Source organism: Helicoverpa armigera, chromosome 27 (assembly GCF_030705265.1).
Source record: "Helicoverpa armigera isolate CAAS_96S chromosome 27, ASM3070526v1, whole genome shotgun sequence".
Classification (NCBI taxonomy): Eukaryota; Metazoa; Arthropoda; class Insecta; order Lepidoptera; family Noctuidae; genus Helicoverpa; species Helicoverpa armigera.
The window spans coordinates 5,520,066-5,536,974 of NC_087146.1; the positions used below are offsets into that span (position 1 = coordinate 5,520,066).

At 37.0% G+C, this 16,909-nt stretch overlaps 1 protein-coding gene across 1 annotated transcript; it reads left to right on the forward strand.

Moving 5' to 3' along the window:
• The first annotated feature begins 439 nt into the window (after nt 1-439).
• On the forward strand, nt 440-13,998 carry LOC110369615 (F-box/LRR-repeat protein 20). The gene is made up of 13 exons (XM_064042040.1): nt 440-664; nt 4,009-4,122; nt 4,576-4,659; nt 5,507-5,614; nt 6,238-6,335; nt 6,843-6,909; nt 7,501-7,603; nt 8,615-8,700; nt 9,327-9,509; nt 10,231-10,332; nt 10,838-10,925; nt 11,826-11,950; nt 13,807-13,998. Exons 1-13 carry the CDS (start codon nt 635-637, stop codon nt 13,912-13,914), a joined length of 1,296 nt encoding a protein of 431 aa, XP_063898110.1. The 5' UTR covers nt 440-634; the 3' UTR covers nt 13,915-13,998.
• The last annotated feature ends 2,911 nt before the right edge of the window (nt 13,999-16,909 follow it).

A 16,909-nucleotide genomic window follows, 5' to 3' on the forward strand; every position in this document is an offset into this window, starting at 1 on the left:
TTTCATGTCTGATTACATAAATTGACAAGCTTTTGAGACGGAACGCAACATTTTTTATGCTGAAGATATTGTTTTTGTAACGCTGGAACGCTGTTAGAGTTGCCGCGTTAGAAATTTTCCTTGTTATAGGGCAATTTTCTATTTTTCCAGTATCACACATTTATTTTTGTAATTAAATTAATTAAACAGCATGTGTTAATTAATACGTTTAATTTAGTCCAAACAGATTGTGTACTGAATGTGACATTATTTTTGATATCTGTCAAGATATAGTCGAATAAAACTAATTTAAACATACATTGCAATAGTGTCTGATGCTATGAATATACTAATCAACTGTAAGATGAACGATAATACCTGATAGTGGTAATTTAATAGCAGCATTACCGCTAGAAGTACTCTTGCAATTTCCGTCATGTCATTAACAGAAAAAACAGAAAACTAGGTAAAATTAAGTCAATACTCTGGTAACCCAGTCCGCAGCTGTTGAAGGACGTCTTCGCTGTGTCGGTTGCGAAAAATCAAATAAAAATTTTCCTCCATATTTGTTTTGTGGTGCACTTTGCACGAATATATTATTTTGAAAAAGTGTTCATAATCATACATTGTGGCTAAGGTAACGCCTTACCCGAGCATGAGTTATTCCGGAAGGAATAAATTCGAGGTAAGTTGAGATCGATTTTAATGTCATTGTTGTGTTTTCGTTCTTAAAAACAGCTGACATGGGTGCTACGGGCCCATTTCTTTGTTCTCGATGCACTTGCTCACATTTTTACTCAAAAATACATATATAAAACCCCAAATTACGTTCAAAATCGTGTTTAAAATCTTCCTGATTATATTTTTGAGTTATTTACAGCATAAATTGCGTTATACATGTAGTGTATATGTTTTTATCTTCTCGCGATTAATAATTGTATGTTTTCGTAGTGTAATCGTATGCGGCGTTCGTTTTCATGTTATTTCTTTGTTAGGTCAGTGTAAATGACCTGTAGCGCGGCCACTCAACCCAAGAATGGCTTAAAAACAGTTATAATCATTGTTTTGTTACATTAAAACCGTATTTTTCATGATGAGCGTAGTGTTTTGGATTTTTATGGACTTACCTTTGCTTGTTTGTGAAATGAAAGCATGGCGCATCAATGACAATTAAAAAAAATCCTTTAATAGCGCGAAAATTGACATTGAAATACCTAATCTTTTTAATTAAAAAAAATTAAACAAGTTTTTATAATATACGTAAAACTGTCTTCTATATCGGACAAATATTATATAAAAAACCGCATAAAAATAATTTCAGACAAACGTGAGATAATCGCTCAAAAATCAAAATACACCTTTTTTTTGAAGTTGGTTACAAAATAAATATTTTTTTGCTAGAACGCATATTGTTTTTGTTTATTAAAACAACTGTCTATGTTGTTATCAGATAAGAAAATATTGTGTCACTTTTCAATAAAACGTTTTCAATAATTTATCTATCCATGGTTTTGAATATTAGAGATAGGAATTCTGACATAACTTGTATAGGGCCTTTGTCAAAACTAGATTCCGCCCACGGCTTTGCCCGCGTAGAGCTTGGTTATATCACGTTTCCAAGAGAATTCTTCAAAAGTTCGGGATAAAAACTATCCTACGTTCTTTCTCAAGGTCAACCCTATCTCTGTCATTATCATCATCTCAGCCATAGGACATCCACTGCTGAATATAGGCCTCCCCCTTTGATCTCCACAAATACCTGTTGGAGGCGACCTGCATCCAGCGTCTTCCGGCGACCTTTATAGGGTTGTCTGTCCACCTCATTGGTACCTATCTCTGTACTTACCAAATTTTATTAAAATCAGTGCAGTGGTTAAGATGTGAAAGCGTAACAGACAGACAGAGTTACTTTCGCATTTGTAATATTAGTAGGGATAGGAATTCCTATCTTTAGTATGTTAAGAAACAGATAGATATAGATTATAGTGTCACATTTAATAACATGCTTGTTTTCTTATCTCCCACCTATTTATTTGAAGACAGACTGAATCATATTTTAATTGTTTACCTAGATATCGGCCAGACGATTATATATTGTTTATTTACTTAAACCAGTAATCTACCATTACAGGTTTATCTTAGCCTAATGCGATAGGCAGGACAGTACTAAATGAAAACATAAAACTCATCCTCCGAGCCTTTTTCCCAACTATGTTGGGGTCGGCTTTCAGTCTAACCGTATGCAGCTGAGTACCAGTGCTTTACAAGGAACGACTGCCCTATCTGACCTCCTCAACCCAGTTACCCGGCCAACTCAATACCTCTTAGTAAGACTGGTTAACTGACTCTGTCTTCTGACTACCCGAAATGCCTGCCAAAGATATTCAAATGACACCCAGAACCCACCAATTTTTCAATCTCCTCAACCCAGTCACCCGGATAACCCAATACCCCTAGGTAAAACTGGTTGTCAGACTCCATACTCAAATATATCCATCCCGATTAAAATACAAGTATTAAGTAAGGACCAATATTTCCAAAAAAATAACTCACAGTAGGTAATCAAGTTTTTCAAGAAATACTGTGACCTAATTATTCATAAAAATAAAATAAAGGTCATATCATACAAGAAGTGCGCAATTCTTGTTCTCGTTTCAAAAAAAGACTTAAAAATGTTATTACGAAAACTGGCTATAAATATGTAGCAGATTTATATGAAGAAAACAAGTGTTGTAAATACTTGTTTTACGTCATTATATGATCGGTTTTAGGGTTCCGTACCCAAAGGGTAAAACGGGACCCTATTGTTTTCGCTCCTCTGTCCGTCCGACCGTCACCAGGCTGTATCTCATGAACCGAGATAGTTAGAGAGTTGAAATTTTTCACAGATGATGTGTTTCTGTTGCCGCTATAAAAACGAATACTGAAAACTATTATAAAATAAACATTTTGGGGGGCTCCCGTACAACACACGTGATGTTTTTGCTCATTTTCTAAATAATAGTACGGAACCCTTCGTGCGGGATTCCGACTCGCACTTGGCCGGTTTTTTTACTCGTAAGATCTCGTGACAAAGTCAGGCTCGCGGATTGACCGATCATAAGGTTAAGCAAAGCAACACCCGGTTGGTCCCTACATGGGTGAACATCTTGTCATGTTCTTCCGTATTTCGGCAGAATAAATAATTGTAGATTGTCATTTGAACATCTTTAGCAGTCGTTACGGGTAGTCAGTAGCCAGAAAGTCTAATCATGGGGTATTGGGTTGAATAGGTAACTGGGCTGAGGACTGGCTGGCAGTCGCTCCTTGTGAAACACTTTTAATGGCGTCCACAGCCGATTTCGGCCACGGCGGCTGATCTCATTTAAGGAGATCAGTCAGCTGCGCAGGACATAGCACAAGCATTTGCGCAGGTACAGGTGCACTCCCTATTTTATCACTCTCATAACCCGATGGGACTGCAATCCGACACGACCGGAAAGAGATCAGGCGCAGGACCGACATTTACGTGCTCTCCGATGCACGAGTGTATCAATCACCAACTTCCAGACTACGGGCTGCTTTGTGAAAGTTCCTAAAACGCACATAGCGAGTTTCTTACAAAGAAATGTTATTACTCAACCAAAGAGATTCTGGATGACAAGGACATTGTGTATTGTGTTGCCTATAATTTAACTAGATAATAATCATAATATTTGTACACCTTTTCGGTAGAATGAATGAGACTATTTACCTATCATAGAACACCTATTGTAATATTGTAATTATTATATTCTGACAATTGTATTTGTATGTACTTTCTTAGTATATCTTGGACGCCAATGGCTGATAAAAAGGTGAAGGAAAACATCTTGAGGAAACCTGGACTATACAGTCTGAAATCACCAACCCGCATTGAGCAATCGTGGTGATCAATGCTCAATCCTTCTCCGTGTGAGAGGAGGCCGCAGCCCAGCAGTTGGGACGATACAAAGGCTGTGACAGTAACATATTCTGACAAATAAATTGTTCTTTATTCTTTTGTTTCAGATCGCTCGGTTTTCGGGCGAAGATGACAATCATATAAACAGAAAGTTGCCTAAAGAATTGCTGCTCAGGATCCTGTCCTATTTGGACGTTGTTTCGCTATGTAGATGTGCACAGGTAAGAACATTCTGACGTCAGAACGTTGAACTATATCTCTCTATAACTATATCTCCATAACTACAACTATTCTCCTCGGGGTCACTTGGGGCTAAAGGGAACTACTTCCCGTAACTGGGTAAAATATAGTCTATGTGAGGATTCCCAACATTAAAAGATTTTTCCAATTTGTCATCATATTTCATCATCGTATTTTTTTCTTCTATTACCTGGATATAAAGTATCCCTTAGCCTTCCTTCTTAAATGGACTATCTAGCACTGAAATATTTTTTCAAAACGAACCAGTAGTTCTTGAGATTACCGCGATGAAGCAAACAAACAAACTTCAAATTTAAAATATTTTTAACTACCTATAAGTTATTTAAAATTCCAAGTCTAGATTTCGTTTCTGACCTGACAAAATTAAGACATGCTTCACTTTTATTAATTAAAGACTTGAATGATCTTTGCAGGTATCAAAACTATGGAACATACTCGCTTTAGACGGCTCCAATTGGCAGAGGATAGATTTGTTCGAGTTTCAGAGAGATGTCGAGGTGAGAACAATTTCTTTCATTTAACCTGCCTAGCATTTTCCTATGTTGGGGTCGGCTTCTAGTCTAATTGGATGCCTCTGATTACCAGCGTGTCACTTGGAGCCACTGCCAATCTGATCGCCTCGACCCATTTACCCGTTACCGCTAGGTAGTCAGACTTTCTGGCATTCTATAATCATCGGCAGGGATATTGAGCCCTGACCTTCACCTGCGCAGAAGCGATTTATTGGTTTATTGCCTTATGTGTACAGTGCGCAAAGCGATCCCCACTCTTCCGCCGAGAGCTCAATATCCGTGCCGATAACTATAAGATGACCAAATGACAGCCGGGATCAATTTAACGTGGAGGAACTCGTCATAACAAGATGATCACTCATTCACGGGCTCAGACTCGCTAAGCATTGCTTAACCTTATCGATCGACCCGGCTGTTACTTAGCTATGAACTCTTTAGGAAGAAGAACATAGTATCATAATCCTCCGAGCCTTTTTCCCAACAATGTTGGGGTCGGCTTCCAGTCTAACCGGATGTAGCTGAGTATCAGTGCTTTACAAGAAGCGACTGCCTATCTGACCTCCTCAACCCAGTTACCCGGGCAACCGAATACCCCTTGGTTAGACTGGTGTCAGACTTACTGGCTTCTGACTACCCGTAACGCCTGCCAAGGATGTTCAATGACAGCCGGGACCTACAGTTTGACGTGCCATCCGAAACACAGTCATTGGTGTCTAAGAATACTTAGAAAGTACATACAAACTTAGAACAGTATAATACATATATATACAAACTTAGAAGAACATAGTATATATGAAGGTTATTAATAGTCTTTTTATTTATTTATTTTCAGGGACCAGTAATAGAGAACATTTCACAAAGATGCGGTGGTTTTCTAAGAGAACTCTCTCTTAGAGGTTGCGAGAGTATAGGCGATGGGTCCATCAAATCTTTGGCGCAAGTAAGTTATTATCTGCCTAGCCTTTTCCCAAAGTAACCATCTGCGTAGCCTTTTCCTTACTATGTTGGGGTCGGCCTCCAGTCTAACTGGATGCAGCTGAGTACCAGTCTTACCAAGCTTGATAATCATTGCAAAAACCGAAAATAAATGCCATTAAACTAAATGATTTGAATATGAATTATGTTGGGGTCGGCTTCCAGTCTAACCGTATGCAGCTGAGTATCAGTGCTTTACAAGGAGCGACTGCTTATCTGATCTTCTCAACCCAGTTACTTAGGCAACTTGATTCTGCTTGGTACTGGTTGTTAGACTTACTGGCTTCTGAATACACGTAAACTGCTAAAAATGTTGAAATGACAGATAGAATTCACCAATTTTATGTGCCTTCCGAAACACTGAGGAACTCGTCATGAAAAGATGGTCTGCCGAGCCTTTTCTCAACTATGTTGGTGTCGACTTCCAGTCTAACGGGATGCAGCTGAGTACCAGTGCTTTACAAGGGACGACTGCCTATCTGACCTCTGGTTTCTGGCTACCCGTAACGACTGCCAAGGATGTTCAAATGACATCAAGTGATAATCAAGTTAAAATAAATATGTAACATCAATAATTTGTTGTTCCAGTCATGTCCGAACATTGAAGATTTAAATCTGAACAAATGCAGAAAAATCACAGACCACTCTTGTCAGGCGCTTGGAAGGAGATGTAAAAAACTGCAGAGGTCAGTATTTTACCTTAAAAAGAATTAAGTATTTATAGTCTGTTTTTTAATTCAAGATAGTCAATTGACAATTGCTAATGTGAACCTCCAAATTGTTTTTTTTTTAATCACATCATTATTCTCCTGCCCTTATCCTAATTTTATTTGGGGTCGCTGCAGCATGTTTTCTCCTTCCATACTCTTCTATCTGCCGTCATCTCACAAGTAACATTCTTTCTCACCATATCGACTTTCACGCAATCCATCCATCTTTTCTTTGGTCGTCCCCTTCCTCTATATCCGTCCACATTTAATTTTATGCTCAACATAATGATCGCCTGCCGAGCCTTTTCCTAACTATGTTGGGGTCGGCTTCCAGTCTAACCAAATGCAGCTGATGACCAGTGTTTTACAAGGAACGACTACACTCGTTACCCGAGCAATTTTTATTTAAATTCATAAAAATTAAAAACTGTAAAGCATGTAATTAAGTGTTATTTTAAAGGTTTTTTCTTTATATTATTTCAGGATAAACTTGGACTCATGTTCGAACATAACTGACATATCTCTGAAAGCGCTGTCCGATGGATGCCCGGTAAGGTTAATATTTTAAACTGTGTCTTATTTTATACTTATAATAATAACATAGCTAACTGGTTGTAATAGCTGTTCAATCAAACAGCCAGCCCTTTGACTGAACAATGCCATTTATTCAATCACTCTAGTAGTGTAAGCAAGGAGAATGATAAAAAGTAAATAGTCCGTATTTTAGATAACTCTATCTATACTCGATACTTTAATGTGTAGGTACCATAATGCTTACAGTTATTGGTATACAGGTAATTATGTCACAATTATGGACCCTGTCGGGGACAGCAATATAACAATATCTCTAAGAGTATGTACCTATTTTTTCTGTCCTCTCACAAACAAATAACACATAAAAATACGTGTCCAATATTTTTGGTCTAACTAAAATGTGGACTAATTAGAATCACATTTTTTTTACCCTGTCACCATATTCTTCCAAAGACGTTGGCATGTTTGTAGCCGCAAAATCTTAAAACTCCCTTTTTTGCAGTCGTAAAAAACGTGTTCAATGGTATTCAAACTAAATGCTAATAAATAAATTAAAAATTTTAATTTTTGTCCTTTCTTACATAAAAATAATAACAATCTTTGACAGATGTTAACCCACGTGAACGTATCCTGGTGTCAGTCAATAACAGAGAATGGTGTAGAAGCGCTCGCCCGCGCCTGTCCACGACTCAAGACATTTATATGTAGAGGTATGTGAAAATTTCTGTCTATCTATGCCTAAGTAGGTATATAAAAAAAATTATGCCACCTTTCGTTGTAATTTTATAACTCAAGAACGGGTTCACCTATCATATCTGTACAAAAAAAGGCTAAAATTATATAGTCAATTTTCAAAGGCAAAAATACCCTATTCTAGGATTTAAGGTATGAATTTATACTTTTTTTGCGGTAAATCATACAGCGATATTATAATTGGAGAATATTTATTTATTTTTATTTATTTACTAGCTTTTGCCCGCAACTTCGTTCGCGTGGAATAGTGACTACCAGCAGATTTTTGATTTGACCAATAGATGGCGCTATATGTCCGGAATAATTTTATTTTTATTTCTTTTTGTAATAAAAACTATCCTATGTCCTTTCTCAAGTTTCAAACTATGTCTGTACCAAATTTCACACAAATCGGTTCAGTAGTTTAGGCGTGAAGAAAAGACAGACAGACAGACAGAAAGACAGACAGACAGACAGACAGACAGAAAGACAGACAGACAGACAGAGTTACTTTCGCATTTATAATATTAGTTTGGATTTTCAAATTTTTGTACACACACATAATAGAGAAATCACATAATAGAGAATATCTGGACTTTATATTATCTTATCTTAGGCTTTATCGGTATTTTTGTAATATTTTGTTTATTTAATATTCATCAACTGCCTTGCTTTTTCTCTATTTGATAATTGTTGTAAAACCTAAATGAAAATTTTATTATGTCAGTCATGTAGTGACTGCTTACCTGACCTCTTCAACACAGTTACCCTTTCAACCCGATCGATACACCATGGTAGTCAGATGTCCAAATGACAGCCGGGACGGGACCCGCCAATTTAACGTTTTTCCACAACACAGAGGACCTCGTCATGACAAGATGGTCACCCATCAACGGACCAACCGTGTTGCTTAACCCTAGGATTGCTCATTCCATGTGTCTGTTACTTAGCCACGAGTCACGAATTAATAACAAATTATTTATTTTTAGGTTGTAAGAATGTGAATGACAACTGCGTGTCAACGTTGGCAACTTATTGCCCCGATCTCAGCGGACTCAATGTACAGGGATGTGATGTAAGTACCTGTTAATTTATATACTAAGTGTTACTTGTATTTGGTGGAATCTGTACTAATATTATAAAGCTGAAGAGTTTGTTTGCTTGTTTGTTTGTTTGAACGCGCTAATCTCAGGAACTACTGGTCCGATTTGAAAATTTCTTTCAGTGTTAGATAGCCCATTTATCGAGGAAGGCTATAGGCTACTTTTTATCCCGGTACGGGAAGTAGTTTCCACGGGATGCGGGTGAAACCGCTGGCTATAAGCTAGTTTATTTAATAAGCCGGATAAAAAGTGGCATAATGTTATGTTTGTCCCTAAAGTTTCACCGTTATGTTTCTGTCTGTCTGTGGTACCATACTCTTAAGAGGGTAGACAGATTTGAAAGCTGTTTTAGTAGCAGAAGTTTGATTAAGTTCTTAGATATGCTTCATTAAAATCAGTTCAGACGTTTAAATGTGATTTAAAAAGAATCGTTCAGTGTTAGGTAGCTCATTCAGCGATGGTTATAGCATTTAGCTATTTGCTTAATATACTTTTCACAAAGCTATATACTTTTTGGAGATTCTTCTCCAATTTTGGAATATAAAATTTAGAATTTCTCATTCTTGTAGTCGGTTAACACCAAAATTTTTCTTCACAGCAACTAACAGACGAATCAATATCAAAACTCGGCCCCGCCATGCGTCGGCTCTGCGTATCGGGCTGCTCCCGTCTGACGGACGCCGCCCTGTCAGCACTAGCGGCCCGCTGCCCCGACATCGTGACGCTGGAGCTGGCGCAGTGCAGCCAGCTCACTGACGCCGGCTTCCAGGCACTGGCCAGGGTAAGTAGACGCCGCACTGTCAGCACTAGCGGCCCGCTGCCCCGACATCGTGACGCTGGAGCTGGCGCAGTGCAGCCAGCTCACTGACGCCGGCTTCCAGGCACTGGCCAGGGTAAGTAGACGCCGCACTGTCAGCACTAGCGGCCCGCTGCCCCGACATCGTGACGCTGGAGCTGGCGCAGTGCAGCCAGCTCACTGACGCCGGCTTCCAGGCACTGGCCAGGGTAAGTAGACGCCGCACTGTCAGCACTAGCGGCCCGCTGCCCCGACATCGTGACGCTGGAGCTGGCGCAGTGCAGCCAGCTCACTGACGCCGGCTTCCAGGCACTGGCCAGGGTAAGTAGACGCCGCACTGTCAGCACTAGCGGCCCGCTGCCCCGACATCGTGACGCTGGAGCTGGCGCAGTGCAGCCAGCTCACTGACGCCGGCTTCCAGGCACTGGCCAGGGTAAGTAGATCAAAGAAATATAAAAATTGCTCGATTTGCTCACTTTGCTCGGGGTGGTGATTAATTTGCTCTGGGTGGTGATTAGTGTGTGTGGACTGGATAGGGGCAGTAGACCATATTTATGCAAGAAAAAACTTAAATTGCTCGGTTTGCTCGAGGTGGTGATTAATTTGCTCTGGGTGGTTATTAGTGTCCAAAGTCGAGCGGGAAAATTAATTAATTTTCAATGACCACATATGACTGTATTACTAACATTAAATACAATTGTTTCAGAGCTGCAGAATGATAGAGCGCATGGATCTAGAAGAGTGTGTGCTCATCACTGACAGCACGCTCGTACACTTGTCTATGGGATGTCCTAGACTTGAGAAATTGGTGAGTAACATAGTTTTTAATGTGTAGTTTGCATCTGGTATTGAAATGTAGTTATTTTTTGAAAGGAATAAAGTGTTTCTCGCGTTTAAACGTGTTTGAAAACAAAAAAAAATAATAATATATGTGTAAAATACTGACTTCTTCTTCGAAACGACAGTTTTTTCTTATGAGGTTTTTTAAGACAAATATCTTTAAAAATTAATTACCTAAATTTTTTTACCATACCTGAAATCTTTTTCCGAGTCTGATAAATACTATACTGAAAACCGCATCAACATCGTTTCAACCAACCGCAAGATAGTCGCACACAAACATACATCGATTCAGGTCAAATTGAGAACCTCTTCTGTTGGAAGTCGAGACGTTTAAAAACTATCACGTATTTTGTCATAAAGAGTTTTCCTTCACCTTAACTCATTCTTGTCCAAGATATAGGCTTCTTTTTAACCGTTTACGGGACGTAGTTCCCTCAAGAACCATATAAAATTAATATTAATATTTGCAGACGTTATCCCACTGCGAGTTAATAACAGACTATGGAATCAAACAGTTGTCCATGTCGCCCTGTGCTGCTGAACATCTTACTGTACTTGGTAAGTACTACTAATAAATTAATATTACTTTCTTGAAACGTAGATTTACATTTATTTATTTATTTAACAGTTTATGTACACACACAGATTACAGAGAAGAAGAAAAATAGAACAGATACATTACATTATAAGATAAGGCTGGAAGAGTTTATTTTATTGACTGCGCTACTCTCTACTGTTTATCTCTGAAACTACTTTCACTATTTGAAAAATGCTATCAGTGTTAGATAGCCCATTTATCGAGAAAAGCTTTAACATACTTTTTATCCGGGTGCGCGGAGTCGTTTCCACGGGACATGGATGACACTGTTGGCGGCTAGTGATCAAATAAAGCGTAATATTTATTTATTAAAAAATTCACTCTCTCACATGTCATCGACACGAAAGAAGAGGAAAAAAATTAACTGAAAAACACTTTGAAACATATAATTTTGGATTAAGCTATAGTTATCCTACTAATATTATAAACGCGAAAGTTTGTATGTATGGATGTTTGTTACTCTTTCACGCAAAAACTACTGAATGGATTTTAATGAAACTTTACAATAATATAGCTTATACATCAGAATAACACATAGGCTACAATTTGTAAACATATTGTTCGAAATACTAAACCTGCGCAGACGAAGTCGCGGGCACCAGCTAGTAGGTAATAATTCAGATTACAATATAAAAGAAAAATGCAATTCAAAAAAAATATTTTCAAAATTCAAAAAAATTAGAATTAAAGCTTTTCAAAAAATATATTTTTAAATAGTAAAACTAATGACCTATGTGTTGATTTGTTAACTAGATATTTTGACATAACCCCATACAAATTATGTCACTCTATCTCTAATACCAAAACAACAGATAGACAGCATATTGAAAGTGCTAACATTCACTCTTAACCCTCCACAGGTCTAGACAACTGTCCACTAGTGACAGACGGGGCACTAGAACACCTGACTTCCTGCCACAATCTTCAGTTGATAGAACTGTATGACTGTCAAATGGTCAGCCGGAATGCTATACGGAAGCTCAGGGTATGTATACTGTTGGGCTAGGCTTTTCCCAACCATGTTTGTGACTCCTACGTCCCCACTCAGAGACATTTAATGATTACTTAAGTCACTCCTTAGTGACGGAATGTCATACAAATCCTTCACTTAGGAATGGCTTAAGTAACCATTAAATGTCTCTGAGTGGGGAGGCTAGTCTAATTGCATGCAGCTGATTTTATATAATCAAATAATAGTATAAATCTCAGGAACAACTGAGGTTCAAACTAGGTTAAGCTAAACACTGAGATAATCGCACACAAACATATTTACATACGGCTTGTGTTTAAACGCCACCCAAAAAAGTACCTATTTTACTACCAAAAAAATTCTAAACGGTTACCAAAATGGATAAATGGTCACCAAATAACGTTTCCAAAAATATTATTAGATAAAACCATTTTTTCGTATTATTGACTACTAAATAAATATATGGACGCCTTTAAAATACACTTTAGACCAAATATTATATATTGTCACTACTTAGATGTTACCAATTATGTAATACCATGACTCCTAATTTGGTCATTTTTGTTAGACTAAAAAAGCTAACGATCGCTAGAATATTTCCCAAATACCAATTAATATACTGGGGTTCCCAAACGTACGTCGCTTTTATTGTTATATGAATTTGTGTGTAACTCAGTACGTTTAAAATGTAAGCACGCAACATGCAGCAAGCATGGCTTTTGTCACGGCTCCGGCGCTGCAGGGCTCCGGCGGTCCCATGCGAGCTTATCGTCGCAGATGGTCACGCTCACCACCGCAGCTTCGGCTTGCGCCTCAGCCGCGGCGGCGAGCGCTGAAACTACCTGCGCCTCAGCTCGCAGGCCGCCTCACCCCTCCGCGCCTACGCGGTTTTGAATTGCACTCTAGGGGTAGGGCAGACAAGACTACGTGGAGTCGGTTTTGCAGCGATTCGTTTTCGTCACTAACATTGATTTTTGGTAGTAATATTAATCTTTTAGTTGGATAGAATTTGGTGACCATTAATCCATTTTGGGAACCAAAAATAATATTTGTGCGAGATTTGCGATTTTTCTGATGTTATTTTATTTTTTTTGGATCATAATATTATATACTTTAGTGCCCTTTTAATAAAGTCAATTTATTTTTTTTGGAGTTGTTTATTTTATTTGGTGCCTCAGCCTAGAGTCTTAAAAATATTTTTGGTGACCACATAAATTATACCCTTTACATACATACAGGTCAAACTGCAAACCGCCTTTTTTGAAGGCGTTTAAAAAATCATGCTCAACAGAATTTTTCTTCCTTGAAAGTTCAACAAAATATACTGTAAAGTATTTTACACATGTATATTTAGAGTTACGGTAAAGCATTATTTGAAAAAACCCTACAGGGGTTTTTAGATGCAAAATTGCATAATTATGACTTCTCACTAGAGGTATAAATATGATCAGCTGTGTCAATTGGGCCCACCCCATTGGGGTTAAAAATGATGACTTTCGTTTGACGTAATTTACATGTAGATAACCACCTACCTAATACTAATATCTGAATTGAGTAGGTACCTCCTGCCGGGGCTGTGGGATAGACCGAAATAGCTACCGCGGCTCTGGTACATAAAGGGTTTAAGAAGGCACATTATGGGTTATAGTTATCTATTAGTTTTGTTACTTTAGCCTTGAAAAAACGAATTTGACCGTTACTTTTACTTTATGACATTACATTGGCTTTTACTTTTGATGAAGAAATTGGCTGTAAGACTCTGACACACGGGGGGTCATTTGATGATATAACATAAAAAAACACCTCCTCCTTTTTATAAAATCGGTTAAGAACCAAACCTATATTTATATCCTATTATTTTTTAATTACAGAATCACTTACCAAACATAAAGGTGCACGCATACTTCGCGCCCGTCACCCCGCCGGTCGGAGGCGCCGGCACCAGACCTCGGTACTGTCGCTGTTGTAATATTATTTAAATATTTAACTAATATATATGTATGTACTATGTATCATTTGTATGTAACTGCCAGTTAAAATCAAGGGGAATCATTTTATTTCGAGAAATCAGTTGAAAGAGTCTTGACAGTAAAAATAAATTGAAATGGAATATACAGTGTGACAATTTTTACATATGTGATGATGATTAAATTCTTTAAAATATCCAAACAATATCGTTTAGGATGTAACTGGTGAAGACTATTGTTTATTTTTATTAAACTTGAGTTCAAAACAATACTAATAAAAATTGTACTGAACCAAAAATGGTCACACTGTATATAAAATCAAATGTCTGTCAACAGAAAAAATCCATTCATTTTCTGTATTTTTTTTTAAATTCTCAAAACAACAAGACCTTTTAGTAATTTAAAAGTACCCCGAATAGTGAAAACGATTAAAAGAATTGAAATTCCAGAAATAATCAGCCATATTGTTTCAATATTATTTTTCCTTAGAAATTATAATTTCGGGGTACAATTTACTCTTCAATAATATATGATATGTATTGAAAAAAAAAACTGTTCAGTAGTTATAAACTAATAATATAATACTTATAACTTATACGAACAATATAAAATGCCGAATTCACAAAACGCGATTAGTCGTTAAAAAGCTTAAAAGTAGACTTTTTTGTAAAACGCGTATATTAAATTAAATATACTAGTAATATTGTTTATCGATAATAATGAGCTAAGCCCAAAAATTATCACTCTTTTTGTATTTTTAGCGAATCGCGATTTTTAACGAATCGTCGCACGATTCGATCACGATCCGATTTCGATCGTCGTACGACACGAATAGACGAAGAGACTGTGGTTGCTTTATTTTCGTCATACTATCTAACGAGCCTTTTCTCAACTATGTTGGGGTCGGCTTCCAGTCTAACCGGATGCAGCTGAGTACCAGTGTGCCACAACGAGCGACTGCCTATCTGACCTCCTCAACCCGGGCAAACCAATTACCCTTGGCAAGACTGGTGTCAGACTGACTGGCTTCTGACTACCCGTAACGACTGCCAAGGATTTTCAATGACAGCCGGGACCTACAGTTTAACGTGCCATCCGAAACACAGTCATTGTTTCGAATGGCTAACATCAGTTCAGCAATTCAGCATAAAAAGCTGTTTGCTATAAATGTCCTCTGTGTGTTGTACAGTTTTATGGTTTGTTATTATGAAGTGATTCATCTTCTATCCAATAACATGCAAAAATACGCAAAAACAGACTTTTAACTAATAATAAAAATGTATACGTGTGCCTAGACGACTTATTTAGAAAAAATCTTAAAGTTCGATTATTTTGAAAAGGGTTAACTTTTGCCCAGTGTACCCCGTGGTCAAATTTGTTCGTATTGACCTATACTATCACCTCATGAAAGGATGCGGTCTATTTTTAGAACGACTACGGTAACGAATTTTTAGCAGCCGCGGTCTCCCAGTCTATATCCGTCATACGATTCGATGACGATCGCTCTACGACTAGCTTACGACTGTTTGACGATTGTCACACGACGCTGTGTTATTTACTGTTATATTATTAATATTATCACTGTGTACATTTAATAAGGGTAACCTGGGGTTTTTGGTCGTGTTATATTGAAAAATAAAGATAGAAAAACCCGAATTGAAGAATGTCTTCCTTTTTGGGAAGTCGGTTAAAAAATAATGATGATTTTTTATGTCAAATCTCAATACCTACATTACAGATTTAAATTAGTCTAAACTTTATTATAAATACGATTTTTTGTATTCTGTTTAAAAGCTCCGAAACTACTGAACCGATTTGAAAAATTATTTCACTGTTGGAAAGCTACACACTTCCCGAGTAACATAGGCTATATTTTATCCCGGTACGGAAACTAATGTTTTAATATAACACGGCCCAAAAACATCCAAAAAATTAATAATTATTATAAATGGTCTAAATAAAACTAGGAATTAAGCAATCAATTAATTGTTCTAACAATATTCTAATGATTGTCGAACGAATGGTTATGTCTACAAAAAATATACATATTTTTTCTTACTTAAAAAAACTGAATAATCAGATGTCCAAAAAGGCAAAAATACAAAAAAAAAAAAACACAACGACTGATACTTTTTTGTCAAAAAAATTACAACCAAAACTACAGAACCGATTTGAAAAATTCTTTCACAGTTGGAAAGCTACACTCTTCCAGAGTAACATAGGCTATATTTTATCCCGGTACGAGCAGTAGTTCTCACGGGACGCGGGTGAAACCGCATGAAAATGGCTAGTTTTATATTTTTGGGTAATAATTAAATATGAATATTATTTGTAGACAAAAAATATTAAATAAGCGATATTTCCCATAATGTTGACACGTAAAGCATTTCAATAAAATAACTCAATACTGCATATATTATAATATGATTAATGACATTCGTTGTATGTCAAGATGTTATGAAAATTAACCGATTTTCTATACAGATATGTAAAATTGGATTTTCTGTTTGTAATTTTAAAAAAACTCACTTTTTACTTAATGGTAGGTACATATACCAAAATAGTAATTTTGTCTGTCTGTTTCAACCGGTTAATCTCTGCAATGGCTGGACTGAATTGGACAAGACTTGACTGTCAGATAGCTTATGTAAAAGGGAGTAATTTAGTACACAAAGAAAGTGATAAAAATCACATTAATTTTCACAATATATTGATCATACAACATTTTTTCTCATTCCTTACAATTCTATAGAAATAAATGTAATTTCAAATACCTACAGTTAAACTATAACAATGTAGTTAAATACTAAAATAGTCAGTTTTGGGATCTTATTAACTGTGATTGATCTGTTAAGATGTGATCTTTGTGGGATGCTGTGGTCTCTTAAACTAAAAAAGCTTTTGATTGAGACAAAAAACGTTTTTGATGAATATTTATGCCACCAAGCGTTACTGTGTTCTTGTTCGAAATTATATGTAGGTCGAAATCTATAAATAAGGCGCCAGG

Bases quoted from the DNA above. Each gene is read 5' to 3' on its own strand.
- LOC110369615 (XM_064042040.1), top strand. From the start codon at position 635: ATGAGTTATTCCGGAAGGAATAAATTCGAG. The intron at 6,336-6,842 runs GTCAGTATTTTA...ATATTATTTCAG, and splicing joins AGATGTAAAAAACTGCAGAG to GATAAACTTGGACTCATGTT. The intron at 8,701-9,326 runs GTAAGTACCTGT...TTTTCTTCACAG, and splicing joins TCAATGTACAGGGATGTGAT to CAACTAACAGACGAATCAAT.